Here is a 15,834-nt window from a genome sequence, read left to right on the forward strand (position 1 = left end):
CAATGTCATGAAACTGCTGTGCATGTCTTAACCCTTATCCTGTGAGTCTTGCCACGTTTCCAAAGGTGGAGTGTGAAGCTATGTAAACAACAATTCTTCCCTGTTCATCACCCTATCAATCCTCCCATTTCTACAGCTGCAGAGTGTAGAGATACAAAATGATGGGATTTGGAAAAGAGGCAGTAAAGATGCAATATAATAGGATAACATTTCATATTCTCAGCTATTTCTAGCTGTCTGATTGTAGGAAAGGACTGATGTATTGTCTGGGATTTTGCTTTTGACAGGAACTCACCTAGTCAATTCCCAAGGAAAGGGCTGGATTTGAATTACTGTCGCAACCCTGACAATGATGAGAATGGCCCCTGGTGTTATACTACGGACTGGCACACTCGGCTGGAGGACTGTGGCATCAAGAGATGTGATGAAAGTAAAGTTCTCTCTGCATAAATTCAAGGCACTTGGGGCAGAGACTCCACAGGTTCAGCTCAGTGTTTGTGTCCTTGCCAGCTTATTGTGGTATCAAAGAGAACTGGCCCTTCGACATTTGAGTTCCGGTAGAGTGAATGGCAGGGTCAGGATAGAGGCCAGCCATTCCATATGGCCACCTGACCCGGGGATTAAAATGTGCAGCAGCACCGCCATGTTTTTTGCAATGTGTCAGGCCTGTCTCAGTTAGTGGTATTCCTGCATCAGAGTGCCAAGGTTCTGGGTTCAGTCCCTGCTGCAGGACGTGAAAACTAAATTTGAAGCTGGCACTCCAGTCCATTACTCAGGGAATAACGCAAAGTCCCCCAGATGATTGCCCTGTTTGGGTTAGGTAAAAATAAAATCACATGATACTATTTCAAAGCCTGGGTGCTAGTCTGGTGTTCTAGCTAATATTAATCTCTCAATCTATGCCCACTGAAAAGGCAGACTATCACATTATATCCTATTTACAACCTATAGAAACACTTCAAAGGTGTGAAATTAGTTGTTATATAAATGCAAGCCTTTCTTTAACGTTACCTTCCAGTCAGATTTATTAAGGGATGTTAGACAATAGACTACCCTCCCTCAACATTCAGTCAAGCAGATATTTCCCTTGGGTCAGTCATGGCTCATTTGATAGCACTTGCATTTCAGAATCTGACTGTTATGGGTTTAAACACCACTTAACACTGTGCACAGGGCCCTGGCTGACATACAAGTGAGTTAGTACTGTACTTTTGGAGGTGTCTTCATTCAGATGTGGATGTGAAGCCAAGATCCTATCAATGTGATCGATGGATGGGTGTTGGGGGGTTGCAGTGGGGTGGTGAGCAATGTTGGGGTAGGTGTGTTGGGGATGGGGGAGGGTGTAGTGGGGGGGGGAGCGGTTTGTTGGTTTGGTGGTGGCGGTGGTGATTATTTCATAGCATTTGTTGAGCTTAACTAGATTACTGCTCAAAAAAGGTAGCACAGACACAATGGACTGAAGGTGCTCTATCAGTGTCATCTGGAAGTGATCGGTATATAAGGGCTGGCTTCAAATCCCATCTGCTCTGGACACGTGTCGTAACATCTCTACACAGGTTATCTAAGTATATCTAGAATGGCTGATCGCTTACTACATTTTAATGTACACTGGCCATATTTCTGCAGTTTGTTATGCAATACAGTCAGTGGATAGCCAACCATGACAGTACCAAAGTTCTCCACGTATTATTTTCCAACTAACTCTGTGTCCTCACCAGCTTTGAAAAATAAGTGTTGTACGCTCAGAATCCGATGATCATGTCACTTGCTGAAGAAAGCCTCCAATCTCCTGCAAGTAAGAGAATATTTGAAACAAACTTTCTCGAGCATTTCTTTTATTTCTATTGCGCCTTGTAAATATAGAACATAGAACATTACAGCGCAGTACAGGCCCTTCGGCCCTCGATGTTGCGCCAACCTGTCATACCAATCAGAAGCCCATCTAACCTACTCTATTCCATGTATGTCCACATGCTTGTCCAATGACGACTTAAATGTACTTAAAGTTGGCGAATCTACTACTGTTGCAGGCAAAGCATTCCATACCATTACTACTCTCTGAGTAAAGAAACTACCTCTGACATCTGACCTATGTCTATCACTCCTCGATTTAAAGCTAAGCCCCCTTGTGCTCACCGTCACCATACTTGGAAAAAGGCTCTCCCTGTCCACCCTATCTAACCCTCTGATTATCTTATATGTCTCTATTAAGTCACCTCTCAACCTTCTTCTCTCTAACGAAAACAGCCTCAAGTCTCTCAGCCTTTCCTCGTAAGACCTTCCCTCCATACCAGGCAACACCCTAGTAAATCTCCCCTGCACCCTTTCCAAAGCTTCCACGTCCTTCTTATAATGCGGTGACCAGAACTGGACACAATACTCCAAGTGCGGCTGCACTAGAGTTTTGTACAGCTGCAGCATAGCCTCATGGTTCCGGAACTCAATCCCTCTATTAATAAAAGCTGTATGCCTTCTTAACAACCCTAAAGAGTCAGAAGTTTCACCTGACAATACAATTCACACCAGTGATACTACTTTGAGTGGCCAAGGAAGCCGAACCTTGGTGTTTGAAGATAGTTTGTCATGGGAACTGAAGAAGAGCAATTACTGATGAATTGGGAAGAGCAGTGCCCTGAACTAAGACAGCTGCTCCAGTTGACCTGTGAAAGTGAACATTAAGGAATAATTTAGAGATGCCGGTGTTGGACTGGGGTGTACAAAGTTAAAAATCACACAACACCAGGTTATAGTCCAACAGGTTTAATTGGAAGCACACTAGCTTTCAGAGTGTCGCTCCTTCATTAGGTGGTAGTGGAGGGTTCAATCCTAACACAAAGAATTTATAACAAAAATTTACAGTTTGATGTAACTGAAATTATACATTGAAAAATTGATTGTCTGTTAAGCCCTTCATCTGTTAGAATACCGTGATAGTTTCACTTCTTTCACATGTAAATCACAAAACCTTTTTTTAAAAAGTTGCGTTCTCGGGTTAGCTGTTAACAATAGTGATGGCTAGACAATATGTTGAAGGTGTTGGCCCCCTGTGTTCTCTGTCTATGCCATGATGTTTAGATTGATTCTAATCTAAAAAGTGAGATAATGGAATTTTACATGAATTCATGCAGTTTTTGAGCTCAGAGTTCTACATGAATGCATGCAGTTTTTGAGCAAAGTACAATGTAATCCTGTGACCACCATTGCACTATACACACACATGCACAGATACTCCTATCTACACACACACACTCCTATACACACATACACACGGACACACATATATACAGACGCGGACACGGACACCCACACACACACACTTACAGACACACACATGCACCCCCTCACAGTCTTAAGACACTCTGCACTCACTATACACACACACATACACTTCCTCACACTCACAACCCCCAACCTAGACAGAGACACACACACAAAGACCCACATGCACACACATACTTTGTGGGGTGAATTTGTACTTGCAGGGTTACATTGTACTGCATGAATTCATATAAAACTCCATTATTTCACTTTTTAGATTAGAATCAATCTAAACATCATGGCATAGACAGAGAACACAGGGGGCCAACACCTTCAACATATTGTCTAGCTATCACCATTGTTAACAGCTAACCCAAGAGTGCAACTTGTTAAAAAAAGGTTTTGTGATTTACACGTGAAAGAAGTGAAACTATCACGGTGTTCTAACAGATGAAAGGCTTAATAGACAATCAATTTTTCAATGTATAATTTCAGTTACATCAAACTGTAAATTTTTGCTATAAATTCTGTGTGTTAGGATTGAACCCTCCACTACCACCTGATGAAGGAGCGACACTCCGAAAGCTAGTGTGCTTCCAATTAAACCTGTCGGACTATAACCTGGTGTTGTGTGATTGTTAACATTAAGGAATAAACAGCAAAGTGTAATCTTCAATATTAAAGCAATATTTGGAGGAATAGAGAATCACCATCACTTTTCAGAAGGTTGGGTCACGTGCAAGAAAGATCCTGATCAAATATCTGACATGCGTCTTTCTATTTTTTTTTGTTCCTTAGTGGAATGTTTGATGTGCAATGGTGAAGATTACTCTGGCTTCGTGGACCACACAGAGAGTGGGAGAGAATGTCAACGCTGGGATCTCAGTTATCCTCATGGGCATAACTACCAACCAGAGAAGTATGTGGCTTGTGTGGCAGTGTTCAAACCAGACAGTACAAAATTATCACTGAGGCACCTGAATGCTCCATTAACTGGCTCTTCAATTGTAAGGGGAATTGATAGACCTTTTTGTGGCTAAAATGAAACTGCAGGATAGTACGTTTCCTCCTGTGTGCTAAGGGTCAAGGAGCAGCTACAGACCATTCTGGAGTGGGAGGGAGGCCCGATAATTTACATCCCAGAGTGGTTGTGGTACACACAAGTACCACTGGTGTAGATTTTTATAAAAGGGACGAGTTACTAAGAACAGAATATAGGCAGTTAAGCAACAAGCTAAAATAGGATCTGAAGTAGTGATCTCAGGATTGTTACTAGTGCCATGTACTATTCAGAATACAAATAGCAAGACATATCAGATCAATAGGTGCTGGAGAGATGGTGTAGGGGAAACGGTTATAGAGTCATAGAGTCATGCAGCACAGAAACAGACCCTTCAGTCCAATTAGTCTATGCCGACCAATTTTCCTAAATTAAACTAGTCCTGATTTCCTAAGTTTGGTCTATATCCCTCTGAATCCTTGACATTACTACAGAAACATAAAAATGCCTACTGCTCCATTCCCCTGTCTGCTGTTTAGAAAATTATACCTTAATGCTGTACTCTTTTTCCAGTTTACGGGCAGATATTGAAGCATGATGATTCAGTACAGAATTAGTTCAGGGTTGATCAGAGGAAACAGAAGGACTGCTTAGAGTCGGTCAACTAGTCTATATTCAAGAACTCAGCAGCCAATCTAAATGAGTAAGCCACAGACTTCATAAGTAAATGTGTAGAGGACTGCATGCTGAAGAAGTTAATCCAAAAGTTTCCAACTGGAAACCATGGATGAATCAGGAGATCCACTCCCCCCCTGAAGTCCAGGTCTGAGGCGTTCAAGCTGGGCGGTCCTGACCCCTACAGGAAATCCACATACAAGCTTTGCAAAGGTATCAGGGATGCCAAGAGGCAACACCAAACTAAGCTTGAGACCCAGACTAGTGACAGAGGCACCCATCGTTTGTGGCAAGGCTTTTTAAAAATAATTCATTCATTTTTTGGAATGTGTGTTGCTGGCTGTCCAGCATTTATTGCCCATCCCTAGTTGTCCTTGAGAAGGTGGTGGTGAATTGCCTTCTTGAACTGCTGCAGTTCACCTGCTGTGGGTCGACTCGCAATACTTACACGTCATAATGGGCTACAAAGTAAGTCGAACAGAATTGTGGGCAAACAGTACATCCCTACCTGACAATCTCAATGCATTCTACGCTCTCTTTGAACCAAAAGTCAGTGAAACAATGTCACCTATCCCATCAGCCTCTGATACACCTGTACCCACAGTTATCACTGCAGACATTAGATCAGCCTTCTTAAGGGTGAACCCATGGAAAGTGACCGGCCTAGATGGAATTACCGGTTGTCCACACAAATCCTATGTGGACCAGCTGGCGGGAGTATTCACAGACATCTTCAACCTCTTCTTACTATAATCTGAAATCCCCACCTGCTTCAAGAGGACCACCATCACCCCAGCACAAAAGAAAAATCATGCATCCTGCCTAAATGACCACTGCCCAGTGGATTGACCTCCATAATTACGAAGTGCTTTAAGAGGTTGGTCATGGCTCACATCAGCTCCAGCCTCCGAGATTGCCTTGATCCCTTGCAATTTTCCTACCAGCGCAACGGGTACACAGCAAACATCATCTCCCTGGCTCTACACTGGAACATCTGGACAACAAGGAAACTTACATCAGGCTCTTACTTATTGACTACAGCTCTTCCTTCAACATAATTCCAAACAAACTCATTTCCAAACTCTCAAGAACAAAGAAAATTACAGCACAGGAACAGACCCTTCAGCCCTCCTAGCCTGCGCTGATCCAGATCCTCTATCAAAACCTGTCACCTATTTTCTAAGGATCTGTATCTCATTGCTCCCTACCCATTCATGTATCTGTAAGATATATCTTAAATGACATTATCGTGCCTGCCTCTACTGCCTCCGCTGTTCTCCAGGCACCCACTATCCTGTACATAAAGAACTTTCCACGCATATCTCCCTTAAACTTTCCTCCTCTCACCTTGAACTCATGATCCCTAGTAATTGAGACACCCACTCTGAGAAAATAGTCTATGCCTTTGTTTTTTCTACAAGGTGCATAACCTCACACTTTCCCATATTGTATTCCATTTGTCATTTCTATGCCCACTGTCCTAGCCTGTCCATGTTCTTCTGTAGCCTCCCCACTTCCTCAACACCACCTGTCCCTTTACCTATTTTTGTGTCATCTGCAAACTTAGCAACAATGCCCTCAGTTCCTTTGTCTAAATTGTTAATGTATACTGTGAATAGTTGAAGCCCCAACATAATGTGAATAATTGAGATCTGTGTTTATCCTTTTCCCCATGTCTGCGCAAGTTTCCTCTGGTTGTTCTGGTTTCCTCCCACAATCCAAAGATGTGCAGGTTAGGTGAATTGGTCATGCTAAATTGCCCTTAGTATTCAGGGAGGTGTATGTTAGATGCATAAGTTAGGGGTACATGTAGAATAATAGGGTAGGGGAATGAATCTGAATGGGGTTACTCTTCAGAGGGTCATTGTTGGGCCAAATGGCCTGTTTCTACACTGTAGGGATTCTGTGATTCTGACTCTAACAAAGACCTCTGTGGAACTCCACTAGTCACCAGCTGCCACCCTGAAAAAAAACCCTTTATCCTCGGTCTCTGTCTTCTGCCAGTCAGCCAATCCTCTATCCATGCCACTACCCTCTCTCTATGCCACTACTTTGCTCCTAATGGTATCTTCCTCTTATAACACTGGCAGCCTCCTGTGTGGCACCTTGTCAAAGGCCTTCTGGAAATCCAAACAGATCACATCCACTTGCTCTCCTTTGTTTAACTTGCTCATTATCTCCTCAAAGAATTCTAACTGATATGACCTCCCAGCTGTGCTAATTCAGCCCTATTTTGCAATGCCCTTCCAAGTACTCTTCCTACTACTCAACCTTACTGGTAGACTCTAAAATCTTATCAACAACCAAGGTGAGGCTAACTTGCCTGTATTTCCTGTCTTCTGTCTCCCTGCCTCAAACAGAGGTATTACATTAGCCATTATCCCGTCCACTGGGACTCTGTGACTCTTGTGATTCCTGAAAGTTCACCAGCAATGCCTCTACAACCTCCTCAGATAACTCCTTCAGACCTTTTGGTCTCCTTACCTGAGCAAGAATGTTTTGGCTATGGGGGAATGCAACAAAGATTGACCAGACTGATTACTGGGATGATAGCACTGACTTTTTGAAGAGAGACTGGATCTGTTTAGGCTATGTTCACTGAAGTTTAGAAGAATGAGGGTGAATCTCACAGAAACCTATAAAACAGGGGTAAACACAGGAAGGATATTCCCGAGGACCGGGGAGACCATAACCGGGGTCACAGTCTAAGGGTACATGGTTTAGAACTGAGATGGGGAGAAATTTCTTTATCCAGAGAATGGTGAGCATGAGACCAACACATTGAATGTTTTCATGGAGTTGATATAGCTCTTGGGGTTAAAGGGATCAAAAGGTATGGGGGTGAAAGCGGGAGCAGGCATTGACTTGGATGAACTGTTGTGATTATATTGAATGATGGAACAGACTTGAAGGGCGGAATGGCCCACTTCTGCTCCTAAATTCCAAATTTCTATGTTAATTAGTATAGTTATATGCTGACAGACTGTCATTGTTTAGCTTTAGCTATGGTCTAATTACTTCCAACAAAATAGTAATTTTTGATAAGTGCAGAAACCTAGTCTGTATTTTCTGCCCATCTGGATCTGAACATCAGATGTATTGTGGAACTTTCAATTTTTGTGATGACAGCAGGAACAGTGGGACTTTGATTCCAGTGCAGTACTTCAGTGAGATGTGACATTTGTGTCTTTTTAGCTGCTTGACTGCCTCTTGTGGTGTTGGAATTTCATACTTGGGCATTTCTCGGATGCCTCGAAGAGATGCCTCACAGCACCAATGACCCAGATTTGATTCTAGGCTTGGGTGACTGTCTGGGTGGAGTTTGCACATTCTCCCTGTGTCTGCTTGGGTTTTCTCTGAGTGCTCCAGCTACCTCCCACAATCCAGAGGTATGCAGGTTAGATGGATCAGCCATCCTAAATTGTCCATAGTGTCCAGGGGTATGCAGGCTATGTGGTTTAGCCGTAGGAAATGCAGGGTTACAGGGGTGGAGGGTTGGGTCTGGGTAGGATGCTCTTTAGAGGGTCAGTGTGGACTCGATGAGCCCAGTGGCCTGCTACCACAAAGAAGGGATTCTATAATGTGAATGCCGCTCGGCCTACCATCTGGGTAATCTTCCCAGGAGTTAGACGCACACTCGCAAGCACTCAGTGTCCCAGGAGGATGCTTAACTTCAAAATATGGTCAAGGTGCAGTCCTCACAAAAGGCCTGCAATGTAGACTTTCATCTCATTGGTCTGGAATAGCTTCAAATCCAATGCATGCTAGGCAATTGGACAGCCTTTTGTTAGCATCAGGATTAAGACAAAGTGTCATTTTGTGGGCCAGATTGGACATGGTTAGCCTAATATCAGTTATGGTTTCCCTCCCTTCTCATGAATCAAGGTACCCTGAGAAGAATTTGGACAATAATTACTGCCGCAATCCTGATGGGTCACGCCGTCCCTGGTGTTATACCACTGACCCCGCAGTCGAGCGTGAATATTGCAACATACGGAAATGTGGTAAGTGAAGCTCCTTAAAAGGGAAATCAAGCTAGAAAGTGGTGCATCCATTTTTATGTAGCTATTCTTGGATAAGTGCTTCACCTTTCAAGGGAATGCCTTGGAAGTGTTGACTTGTTAGGATACAGACACAGAGATAACAGTACTCCTTCCCTTCCTCATCCAACTATTCCTGATATGTATCATTAAATAGTGAATATGGGATGGTTGTTACAGAGGGAATTACAGGAAAGTCTTATTCTAGTCCTCATATGTGTACTTCCCAGTGAGAGCTGTTGAATGGAAATCCCTGGCTGGCCCTCCATCTTTCAATTCCAGGAGGGTGAGGCCAATTGAGCTGACTTGAATGGCTCAGTGATGCACTGGCTCATGCCAATGTCGACTGGCACATTGAGGTAACCTTCATCATTTTGAACAATCTGGATGTCAGTAACATGAATGGACAGCAATCTTCTGGTGCGTTAGGATGCATCCCTCTAAGTCAGAAGTGTCAGCTTCAAGTCTCACTTCAGGACCCAATAGTCATGGTAGGTTTCTCCATAACATGACAAATGTCAACCCACAAATCTTTTCTGACACACACCAGTGGCATATGGTTTGAGTGGAAGAAGCTCCGGATCAGCACTGCATGTTGCAGAGTGCTGTCCCTCATATTTCAGCCCCTAGCTTCAGGCTAATGATCTGATCTGTTCCAGCAAAAGCAAGCTAGAGAAAACAGACATAAGCATGTTCATGTGTCTCATGCATTTCTGTGGAGATTGTCTGATCTGCAGTGTTCCAAAAGGAATCCTAACCTCAAGCACCAGGTTTCTGCCTTACCTCCAAGCCTATAGGAGAGAAATTTAGACCTATGGTTGAGAGCTGAAACTGTGAAAGTCAATATTAAGCTCAGAGAGTGCGCAATTCTGAGTGGGAAGATGAGAGGCTGTCCCTTCAGCTTGTGTTGAACCTCATTGCAGCGGAGGGGAAAGTCAAAGGTTAGAGTGGGGCAATGAATTGAAAAATGACAGGGAACTCAGGCTCCCATATATTGACAGAACAGAACAGAGAATTTGACAAAGGATTCCCTAATCTGCCTTCATTGTAAATGAGACTTCACTGTGAACAGGGCTTACAATGGGTATAGGTGCAAATACATTGAAGTGGAGGCCAAACTGTACAGTCAGTTCTGCTCTAATGTGTGTTTCACCAATGCAAATTGGATTTAACATGGTTGAAGAATTCAGACTGTTATTGGCAGAACGCGAACTTTCCTTACCTATATTGACTATAACGCGTTTCTGGCCCCATTGGTTTAAATGGCTTGGCTATGGCACGATTTTCTTTTAATGTGAGATCGCACAAGAACAAACTATCATGTTATATCAGGACCAACTGTATTTTGGGCCCCAGAGAGTGATGTGGGAGATAGTGAATGGTAATAGAGTTAAGATTAGGGATGCTGTAGCTCCTGTGTCCTAATCCTGTGGAGCCAGAAGAAGATGGTGGAGGGGTCCAGGTTATTATTATGGGAACTGAAAGGGGGAAAGGGAGGGAGAAGGCAATGTGTTTGGTGATGTGATCATGTTAGTGATGTGTGGTGGGTAGGGACAAGGGAGATTGTTTCAGAGTTGTGATGGAGGCGGGTAGAAAGCACAAGAAATAGCATGGATTCAGTCATAGTTCCAACTAACCATGGTGCATGACAAATCTTAACAGAGGAGAAAGGACTTTTGGATGGCTCTGGCCTGGAAGGTAGCAAATAAATGTAAGAATAGAGAGTCTGGGAGAAGCAAACAGAATTCTTCCAGAAAATGGGGCAGGAAGCAGGTCAGATCTAACCTGGACATCTGACAATTAGCAGAAAACTGACGCAAGTTGTCGTCAACAGTGGGGCTGCTTTTGGCGGGCCACAGGCTGTGTTGTGGGACAGGCCTGAAATGAACTAGGATGGTCTCATGTCTGAGCAGAAAATGCAAATCCAGTTGGTTCTGCAATAACGCATGTTTCTTCAACACAGAATTACAGAATCCCTACAGTGTGGAAACAGGCCATTTGGCCCAACAAGTACACACCGACTGATCCTCCAAAGAGTCATTCCCCTATCCTATTATTCTACATTTACCCCTGACTAATGCATCTCGTTTACACATCCCTGAACTCTATCAGTGATTTAGCATGGCCAACTCATCTAACCTACACATCTTTGGATTGTGGGAGGAAATTGGAGCACCCAGAGGAAACCCACAAAGACACGGGGAGAATGTGCAAACTCCACACATACAGTTGCCCGAGGCTGGAATAGAACCTGGGTCCCTGGCACTGTGAGGCAGCAGTGCTAACCAACACAAAGTGGCTTTAACATGATTGAAGAATTTAAACCATTATTTGTAGAACGCGAACTTTCCTTTCCTGTATTGGCTGTAATGCAATTCTGGCCCCATAAATGGTGTAACTATTGCATGATTTTCTTAAAATGTGAGATCGTACGAGAATGGAACTATTGCGTTATATCAGAATCGACTGCGTGAGGAGGCCTTAAGTTATTAGGACGGGTGGAGGGAACTACAGAAATGTAAGCAACTTAAATTTATACAAAAATAGCTGTGTGGGTATACACATTAGAAAAGGATGGACAGATAATCTCCTTTTCGCCTTAAAAAGAGGCAGATTAAGGATGAATTGAACTGGAAGTTAGACTGGCATATGACTGAGAATGATCATAATGATAGATTTAGATGAGGAAAAATGGAAGGAGGCTCAAGCAGAGGGGGGCATTTAAAGTAATCAAGACCATAAAAACAGAAGACCTAGAAGCAGAATGAGACCATTTGGTTCATCAAGTCTCCTCCACCATTCAATGAGACCATGGTTAATCTGATAATGGTAATCCACAACTCCACTTTTCTGCCTTCTTCTCATGATCCTTGATTTCATTACTGATTAAAAAACTGTCTATCTCAGCCTCAAATCCATTTAATGACTCAGCCTCTGCAGCTCTCTGTGATAAGGAATTCCATAGACTCATCACCCTCTGAGAGAAGAAATTCCTCCTCATCTCTGCCTTAAATGTGCAAGTCCTTATTCTGAGATGATGCCCTCTGCTCCTAGACTCTACCACAAGGAGAAACATCCTCTCAGTAACCAGTCTGTAAAGCCCTCCATGAATTCAATAAGGATTAAGTGTGATAAGAACATATGATACAGATTGAGGCCATTCAGACCCTCGTGCTGGCACTTAGTCTTGGAAAGATTGGTTCAAGACCCATCACACTATCTACATACTGTAGTTGTGCACGGTTTTCATTTCCAAATGTATCCAGTTAAGGCTACTGGTGAACCACATTTCGGAGCTGGGTGAATTCACTGTGGAGCGTCTGCAGTGCTGAGTATGTCATGGATAGCTCATGGTGGTCACAGTGCAGGTGGAGACTGAGCAGGCAGAAAGGGGATGGGTAACCACCAGGCAGAGTAGAGGAAGGCAGGTAGTGCAGGAGCCCCCTATGGCCATCCCCCCTTCTGTTTTGGGTTCTGTCGAGGGAGGTGACTGTAAAAGCATGGATAGGTCTACTCCTCAAGAGGGGAGGAAAAACTGCAGCAAGGCTATAATAGAAGAGATTCAATTGTAAGGGGAACAGACAAGCATATCTGCAGCTGTTAAAGAGACTTCAGGATGGTATGTTGCCTCCCTAATGCTAATGTCAGGGATATCACTCAATGACTGCTGTGATCTGAAGGGGAAGGGCAAATAGAGATGGTGGTACATATTGGTTCTAATGAGAGGAGGGAAAAGGGATATTGTCCTGAAAATAGAAATTTAGTGAGTTAGGAAAAAGGCTAAAAAATAGGGCCCAAAAGGTAGTAACCTCTGGATTACATCAGGTGCTGCATGCTGCTGAGTGTCTAAATAGGAGGTTAGCCCAGATGAATGCATGGCTGGAGAGATGGTGCAGGAGAGAGGGCTTTAGATCTCTGGAACATTGGGACTGTTCCTTGAGAATGGTATATAGGGTAATCTATTGTATCTGAACCGGAATGGGACCAGCATCCTTGCAAGAAGGTTTTGGGCTGTTGGGCAGGGTTTAAAATGACTTAGCACGGAGGTGGGATCCTGAGAGAAGGTTTAGTGATGGTGGTGGAAGTGGGGGCTGGGTTTTGAAGGGGATGGGTGTTTGTGGCTTAGAAGTGACAGCAAGTGAGTCAAGGAGGCAAAGAGATTATGAGTCAGATCAAGCAGAAGAGAGTTTGGCAAGGTTGGATAGTATTTAGAGTCATAGAGATGTACAGCATGGAAACAGACCCTTTGGTCCAACCCGTCCATGCCAACCAGATATCCCAACCCAATCTAGTCCCACCTGCCAGCACCCGGCCCATATTCCGCCAAACCCTTCCTATTCATATACCCATCCAAATGCCTCTTAAATGTTGCAATTGTACCAGCCTCCACCACATCCTCTGGCAGCTCATTCTATACAAGTATCACCCATTGCATAAAAATGTTGCCCCTTAGGTCTCTTTTATATCTTTCCCCTCTCACCCTAAACCAATGCCCTCCAGTTCAGGACTCCCCCACCCCAGGGAAAAGACTTTGCCTATTTACCCTATCCATGCCCTTCATAATTTTGTAAACCTCTATAAGGTCACCCCTCAGCCTCCGATGCTCCAGGGAAAACAGCTCCAGCCTGTTCAGCCCCTCCCTATGACTCAAATCCTCCAACCCTGGCAACATCCTTGTAAATCTTTTCTGAACCCTTTCAAGTTTCACAACATCTTTCCGATAGGAAGGAGACCAGAATTGCAAATATTCCAACAGTGGCCTAACCAGTCGCCTCAGGCGACTGACTGTGTGGAGTTTGCACGTTCTCCCCTTGTCCGCGTGGGTTTCCTCCGGGTGCTCCGGTTTCCTCCCTCAGTCCAAAGATGTGCAGGTCAGGTGAATTGGCCATGCTAAATTGCCCGTAGTGTTAGGTAAAAAGGGGTACATATAGGGGTATGGGTGGGTTGCGCTTCAGCGGGTCGGTGTGGGCTTGTTGGGCCGAAGGGCCTGTTTCCACGCTGTAATCTAATCTAATCTAATCTAATCTAATCTAGATTACATTACATTAGATTAGATTAATGTAATGTAATCTAATCTAATCTCAATATCCTGTACAGCTGCAACATGACCTCCCAACTCTTGTATTCAATACTCTGACCAATAAATATCTTAATAGAAGGGGTCTAACCTACAAGACCGATGAGTTGACGGTATAGCGATATGATATCATTGCTGTCACTGCGATACGGTTGTAAGAGAGGCAGGATTGACAGCTCTATATCTCAGGATGCAGGGTCTTCATGTGAGACAGTGTTGTGCTAGAAAAGCACAGCAGGTCAGGCAGCATCTGAGGAGCAGGAGAATCGACAGTTTGAGCATAAGCCCTTCATCAGAATGAAGGGCTTATGCCTGAAACGTTGACACTCCTGCTCCTCGGATGCTACCTGACTGGCTGTGCTTTTCCAGCACCATACTCTTTGACGTATGATGAATACACAGGATTGGATCATGAGAAAAATGGAATCTTCCATCTGTAAGGGTGGTAGAACGGTCTGTGAGGGTGTTAGAGGCAGAAACCTCATAACATTCAAGAAGGCTATGGGCTAGAAAATGGGATTAGAATGTTTAGGTGATTGTTTTTGACAGGCACAGACTTGATAGCCCAAATGTTTTTTTTTCTGTACCTTACACTTCTCTGACTGTATAAAAGTCACAGATGTAGATGTGTGAACTGCTCACGCTCACCTTTAACATTTTGTCTTGTTTGTGCTTTGTTTTTGGTACAAAAGATGGGGAACACAGGCTGAATGACGTGGAAATCACCAAAACATGTTTCAAACATAATGGAGTAGGATACAGGGGAACCATAAACCAAACATCAGCCAGAACTCCCTGTCAACGCTGGGACAAACAATTCCCTCATAAACATGAATTTACACCAGAAAACTACTCATGCAAGTACGGAGCAATGCAAGGTTTGAAATATTATCAACGAGAGTAAATTATAATAAAACTCAGCCACTACATATTATAACTGCGAATTGGTGCAAGTGCTGAAGATCGAAAATATAAAGAGAACAAGCAGTCAATGTTTATATGGCAGATCACACTGCTTTTGTGCAAAAGCTGATAATCGCTCATCAGAACTGAAGCTTTAACAATTTTGAAACAACAGCTGTCCCAGGAAGTAGGCCTTTTTGGAACCTCCAATATTTGTTCCTTTTTCTTTTGATCAAGGCATCTCCTCTGTTCAGTCTGATTTCACTTCATGGGTTTCTCCTCTCTCCCAGATCCATAATCCGCTTTCTCCTCTTCCTAACCATTATCTCCTGCTCTTAACATTATCTCTCTAATTCAATCATGGTTCATCTATGTGTTACCTCTCTCTTTGTATCCATTATCCCTTTCCTTCTATATGTTATCTCTTTCTATTGTTATGTCTCCCTACCCATTTACCTCTCTATTCATTTTATCATTTCCCTATCAGCATTCTTTCTTGCAGTTTTCTCACTTTCGCTGTCAGTTCTTTTTCTCTTTTGCTCCCCCTTATCTCCTTCTCTGAATCTGTTACCTGACTCTATTTGTACCCCGGACAACCACCTGATGAAGGAGTGGCGCTCCAAAGCTAGTGCTCCCAATTAAACCTGTTGGACTATAACCTGATGTTGTGTGATTTTTAACTTTGTACACCCCAGTCCAACACTGACATCTCCAAGTCATATTTGTATCCCCTCACTCTTTCTGTTCCCCCTCTCTCCCTCCACCTCTCTCCCTCCCCTCTCTCTCTCTCCCTTTCTGCCTGTCCCCCCTCTCTCTCTGTCTCTCTCTCTCTGTCTCTCTCTCTGTCTCTCTCTCCATCTCTCCCTCTCTCTCTCTCTGTT

The 15,834-nt window shown here is 43.6% G+C and overlaps 1 protein-coding gene across 1 annotated transcript in view; it reads left to right on the forward strand.

Moving 5' to 3' along the window:
* The window catches only part of mst1 (macrophage stimulating 1), an 85,643-nt gene that overhangs the window by 30,780 nt on the left and 39,029 nt on the right, over window positions 1-15,834 (forward strand). The window contains exons 5-8 of the mRNA XM_043708469.1: window positions 288-430; window positions 4,057-4,177; window positions 8,819-8,937; window positions 14,743-14,911. Of these exons, the coding sequence (XP_043564404.1) occupies window positions 288-430; window positions 4,057-4,177; window positions 8,819-8,937; window positions 14,743-14,911 (552 nt within the window). The remainder of the gene's footprint in view (window positions 1-287; window positions 431-4,056; window positions 4,178-8,818; window positions 8,938-14,742; window positions 14,912-15,834) is intronic.

This window comes from Chiloscyllium plagiosum, chromosome 18, assembly GCF_004010195.1.
Source record: "Chiloscyllium plagiosum isolate BGI_BamShark_2017 chromosome 18, ASM401019v2, whole genome shotgun sequence".
Taxonomy (NCBI): Eukaryota; Metazoa; Chordata; class Chondrichthyes; order Orectolobiformes; family Hemiscylliidae; genus Chiloscyllium; species Chiloscyllium plagiosum.